Source organism: Limulus polyphemus, unplaced genomic scaffold (genome assembly GCF_000517525.1).
Source record: "Limulus polyphemus unplaced genomic scaffold, Limulus_polyphemus-2.1.2 Scaffold106, whole genome shotgun sequence".
Taxonomy (NCBI): Eukaryota; Metazoa; Arthropoda; class Merostomata; order Xiphosura; family Limulidae; genus Limulus; species Limulus polyphemus.
In genome coordinates this window covers 917,144-922,839 of record NW_013665716.1, presented here as the reverse complement: position 1 = coordinate 922,839, position 5,696 = coordinate 917,144, and the positions used below count along the sequence as shown (strand labels likewise).

The 5,696-nt window shown below is 30.1% G+C and overlaps 1 protein-coding gene and 1 pseudogene across 6 annotated transcripts in view; one reads left to right on the top strand and one right to left on the bottom strand.

Moving 5' to 3' along the window:
* LOC106470578 (NF-kappa-B inhibitor-interacting Ras-like protein 2) overlaps nt 1–3,289 on the bottom strand; it is a 25,457-nt gene extending 22,168 nt beyond the window's left edge. Inside the window, exons 1-2 of one of the 6 annotated variants that reach the window (XM_022400093.1) lie at nt 3,153–3,289; nt 127–659 (exon numbers count right to left, since the gene is read on the bottom strand). Coding sequence is in view for 1 of the 6 variants with exons in the window: in XM_022400086.1 (XP_022255794.1) it covers nt 3,025–3,027 (3 nt within the window). In the remaining 5 variants the exon portion in view is untranslated. Of the gene's footprint in view, nt 1–126; nt 660–2,666; nt 2,685–2,836; nt 2,857–2,967; nt 2,986–3,024; nt 3,058–3,152 lie in introns of those variants that run through there. The other 5 variants (XM_022400099.1, XM_013931145.2, XM_022400086.1 and 2 more) reach the window with 5 other exon arrangements.
* Nucleotides 3,290–3,803: 514 nt separating this feature from the next.
* Nucleotides 3,804–5,696, top strand: part of LOC106470670 — a 6,273-nt pseudogene continuing 4,380 nt past the window's right edge.

Sequence of the window (5,696 nt, the reverse complement as noted above, 5' to 3'; positions counted from 1 at the left end):
ATGTTATACAGCTCTTATTTAAACAGTTTTTATGAACAACTGGGCAAGTTACAGTTATTATTCTACACTTTTTAGTTCTACTCATGAATATTCATGAACATTTGATAGATGGAAACAAATAATCACCTTAAATCTGAGCTTGTTAAGAAAAAATTGGAAAGTTTATAGAATGATAAGTCTTCTGGGCCAGATTACATTTCCCCAAGGGTTTTGGAGAAAATTAAGGATTGGATATGTGAACCACTTGGTACTATCCTTTGTAAGTCTTTCGACAATGGGCAGGTGTCAGAAGATTGGAAGTTGGTTAATATTATTCCTCTTTTCAATGAAGGTGATTAAAATTGTTCAGGTAGTTACAGGTTAATTAATCTTACATCAGTAGTTGGAAAAGATTTTAAAAGTCTACAGCAACCTGACATCCTGGTTTTTCCCGAGGCAGTCACATTTTTTTACAGCTTGTCCCAGTGTCCTGAGAAAGGTTCTCAAGATGCACAAAACATCCCAGTTTTATGATAAAGACATCAAACTGTCAGTCACATCAAATCACGATTGTAATAGGCCTACTTGACTTGCTCATTGTTGTAACATGAACTCTTCTGCTGCCAAAGTCCCTTGAAAGTTCTGTCTGTACATGGTTAGAAATCCTGCTCTGCACAAGTCTGAATGTGAAAACAGTTAAGGCAAACCTCATTGTAAAAACACACTACACAGTCATGTACTGAATTTTATGGATATTTGATGGCAAAAAACAACAACTACATTTCATTCATTCTTCATCAAAATATCTCTAAAACGTTTCAAAGTAACGCTAAAGCTTAAAAGCATTATGTTTGAAAATATTATGGATTCTTAAATATGTCCAGGTATGGGTTACTGCTTACGTAGATGAGGTTAAGGACACAGACTTGGTATATCTGGATTTTCAGAAAGCATTTATCTCTGTAGGTGTGGGGAATAGAAAAATAGCCGTATGGGAAAAAAGCAGAGAATTGTTATAAATGGAGTTCTGTCAATCTCAATTAATTGTCACAAGTGGGGGTACTTCAGGGCTCAATGTTAGGCCCTTTGCTGTTTGTTTTATTTACATAGATGTAGGATGGGTCAATAAATTAGTTAAATTTGCTGATGATATTGTTGTAGCACAGTTCTTTCATTATAGTACTCAGTCTAGTCCAAGTAAACTATAATGAATTACTTTATTTCCTCCTTTAACATTTCTGCAAGATTGAACAATTGTACACTGTCATAAGTTGTTGTAGGCCTTTGTCGTAAATAGTTATCTAATGCAAAACAAATCAACTTACTTGTACAAATTAACTTGATAAGCACAATAGATAACACAGATTCAAATATTTCACAAAAACACACTGATTGATTTAACTGCCTATCTTGAAATAAATATATTGCCTTCACTATCTTTTAACTAATTCATATTTATAATCTAGCTTTGAATATGTGAGAAAAACCTGATGTCAATTTTGAATTTTCTGGGCATTCTATGCTCTCTAGATAACAAATACATTACAGCATTAAAAGTATAACTTACAACAATATTATGTGCTTGGATGTTGCTGATTGTGAGGAGGAGGAAGCTACTTTACAAAAGAAATTAGATTATTTGGTAGGTTTGGCAAAGGGCTTTTAATTATAAAAAATGTAAAGTAATGTGTGTGGGTTACCATAATTTAAATTATGAGTATAACTTTTACTGGAATAACCTTAACAGTGTTATTCAAGAAAATAATCTTGTTGTGTTGGTGGATCAATCTCTTAAATATCCAAGCAGTGTGCCTTTACTAGAAGTAGGGCAAACATGATTTTAGGTTGTATTATCAAAAACACTGGATGCAAATCTAAAGAAGTGATAATTTCTTTGTATAGATTTCTGGTTAGGCCACATTTGGGGTCCTATGTACCTTATGAAGGACACTGAATTGTTGAAACATGTTCACATGAAGGCTATTAGGATCTGGGATGGAAAGATTGTTATATAATGGGCAGGTTAAGATCTCTAAAAATGTTTTCTCTTGAAGAAAGATGAGTTAGAGGGGATCTATATGAGGTGTTGATGCATCATCTTTTTTTCATAATGAACAATAAGAATGGTTAGATTAGGGGACAAAAATATAAATTTCAACAAGGTATGAGTCATTTTCAGCAAAGACAGCTTTATTTTTTTAACAGAGTGATTGGCTTTTCGAATAAGTTGTCTTTAGATGTGCTTGAACTGTTAAAGCAGTACATACAATATTTTCCATGTATATGTTTTCAACTCAAACACAGAAGTTACTATAGTAGCTAAAAACTTATTTTTCCAAAGTACACTTACTAGCCCATCTAGAATATAATAATAGCCTATCACTTTAATGGTTCTTGGGTTTTTCTCAATGATAATAACAAGCACTGTAAGTTCTGCGTTTGAGTTTAAAACATGTACATGTAAAACATTTTATGTTATTAATTCACAGTAGTTTAATATTTTGATTAACAACCATGCTAAAGTGATGGGCTGAGATGAACATCATTTTGCCACCTTACTAAATGTGTTGCCAGAAATTAATCCAACAAATAGTTTGGTGCCATTTTGATGCTGATCGTGACCTATAGGCTATAGATATTAATCAGAATTTATTTACGTAAGATTTACTATTACACTATTATCTTACTTATGTTGTTTTATTATCAAAACTAATTAAGTGTTAACATTAATAGTAGTAGTAGTAGTAGGCCTATTAACAGTATTATTAGTACTGAATTTTTAACTAAAGTTTAAACCACAGCACGCGCAAAGATGAAACTAAAACAGTTGTATCACAATTCATAACTTCTGAAATACCTCTATCCAATCTAAACTAAGTCGATTCCAGAAATAGAACTAGATCTACCGAATAGTTTAACTTAAGTTATTAATGGGTAGCATTAAGTAAATATCATATTCCTAGTTAGAATTAAATTTGTCATACCTACATTTCATTTACGTTACATTGTAATAATTTATATGTTTCAATTTATAATATAAATTACCATTGTCACTGTTGTTACCTCGGGTTTTATTTTTCTAAGACTAAAGTTACGGAGTTTATATTTCATTACAATTATACTTAAAATAACTTTATTTCTCTGTAATAAAGTATTTTTTTAAATACACTTACCTATTTTTATCGCTTGGTTTTATCACGAAGTTGAGGTACTTGTTTTTCGTTTGTTTTTACGTAGATCATACTCATACGATAATACATCATAAATAGTCATATTTATATTTTTTAGTGAATTGTATTACCGTATGGTGATGTTCTTACCATTCACAACCGGTGAGATCCACATATTGCAAAATATTGAGTTTTCGCGTCCTGAAACGCTCAGTGAAAATAAATAAAAAAAGTTAGAAAACGATCATTTTATGCGTAAAATACTCATGTAACTCCAGCAATAACTAACACCATTAATTGCAATATTAATTATATTTTTCATGGGGCCCATATTTGAATATGTGCCCTATAGCCAACAAATAATTTATCCACAAACAGTATATAAAAGTGATTTTAAAATGTCAATGGTGTCCATATGGTATTCATTTGTAATTTTATTCAACGAGGTTAACTTTTGTTAATACGCTCAAAAAGTAAGATCAAATATCTTAACATTTTTTTGCAGATTGTTACCATAAAAAGTTCTGTCAATTTTAAGAAAGTGTAATTCATTATTATTATTTTTACCTGTTTTTATGTAATTATCCAATTATTCCATAAAGAAATTTTTAGCAGAAAGTTTTATTTGTATACGGTGGCGCTATTTTTTAAAACCTCTATAAAATATCACAATGTTAATTTACACTTCTGATGAAAGTCATATCCTGATATAGTTTGTTTGAAATGTGTAATACGACTAGTACTAGGTATGCTCATATATATTTATGTTTTTATAAAAATATTTTGTTATTTGAATTTAACGTAACATCGGCCTACTGACAAAAAGGAACCATTTGGTTTTCTACTTGGACTGTCCTTTTCACACACACCTTGAAGTTGAAGTCTGACTCCGTTTGAGCTTCACAAAAAGTTGAAATACGTAAAACTTAATTAAACTTTAATGTTAAAGTTAAACTCATCCTTCATTTCACAGAAGATTAGTGATGCCACTTTTAAACTTTTGTACATTATCGGCTTCCACTACTGGCGACGGCAAGTCATCCCATAAATCATTTAAATGATCCATCCATTTACTAAAAGTAAAAGTTTTAGAATAAGTCAATATCGTTTTTTAGTTAATGAAACCAAAACTGTATATGTATTCCAAATGAGACCTAACTAGTTATTTGTATAAAGAAATAACAAAATTTTTTGTAATCATTGTGTCTATAAATACACCCTAAAGTTAAAGTACTAATAGATTTACTACTAGCAACAGAACAATGAATTGAGTGACTTAGTTACTGTTATACCAAAAACTTTTTCTTCATATGCACTATTGAATAGGTTTCCATCTATATTAAATATATTATTCAAACTGTGATAACCCAAATGTAATTAAAGGTCATTTGATAAACATACCAGTTGATCTAAGACATGTTCTAGTACCTTAACAATCTCAGTATGACAAAAATACATAAGAGTTTAACGTTATCGATGAACTTTAATAATTTACTAATTATAGCTCCATCAATATTATTAAGGTAAATAAGAAAAAACTTCACTAATAATAGATCTAGTCTCATAGCCTCAAAATTACTTTCTGAAATGTTATTTATTTTTCACTTAACATGTAGCAAAATATCAAACCTAATTATGTGATGATCATTCTTTCCCACATACTCACCCATTTCTACTTTTGCAATCATATTCTTATCATTGGTTAACAAAATCTAATATTGCATTCCTCTGGTTGGTTCTCTGACCATTTAATAGAGTTGGACAATTAGTGGAATTTGATAATCCATTAATCATTGGAGTCATTAATCGATTATTCTCACAATATGGCTAAAAAAATAGTAATGCTACAAATCATACCCATGGTGTGTTGAATACAGATAGCCCATTGTGTAGCTTTCTGCTTAAACAAACAACAACAAAACATAATGGCAGTGTTTCAGTTACACTTGGAATAATGACAAAATAGTGATAATTAGAACTTCTAGTTTTGATTATCTTTGTGAATCATTACATTAATTGATTAAGAGCTGAAAAAACTTGAATTATTGACAAATATACTAATGAAAAATCATAATTTCAGTATTTTGATTACTGGATAGTTGGAATAATCAAAAACCAATTTCAATTAATCAATTATTTTGCTTGTATTAATTGATTTAATTGTACTTTTGATTACTCACTTATTTTACATGACATTAATTAATATAGTTGATGCTTGTAGGTAATAGAGTTAATCACCCAGCTCTACTATTTGATTTAGAAACCATCCTGATTCACTTGAAAAACCTTTATTACTCATTATTTGACTCCATAAAACCCAAAACAGCGTGTCTAAAATTAGATTATCTCATAATTCATTCATTGATATTCTTAATAGTAGCAACCCTGATTTCATTGTGAAATTTCTCATTCACATCATTTGCCTGAACAAGTGACCTATAACAACAATTGCTATTTAAAAACGTTGTCCATGGATCCCCTGAATGTAACCCTGGGTATGGATTCATCGTGACAATAATTTTTTAAGTCTTCATTCCCATTCATGTA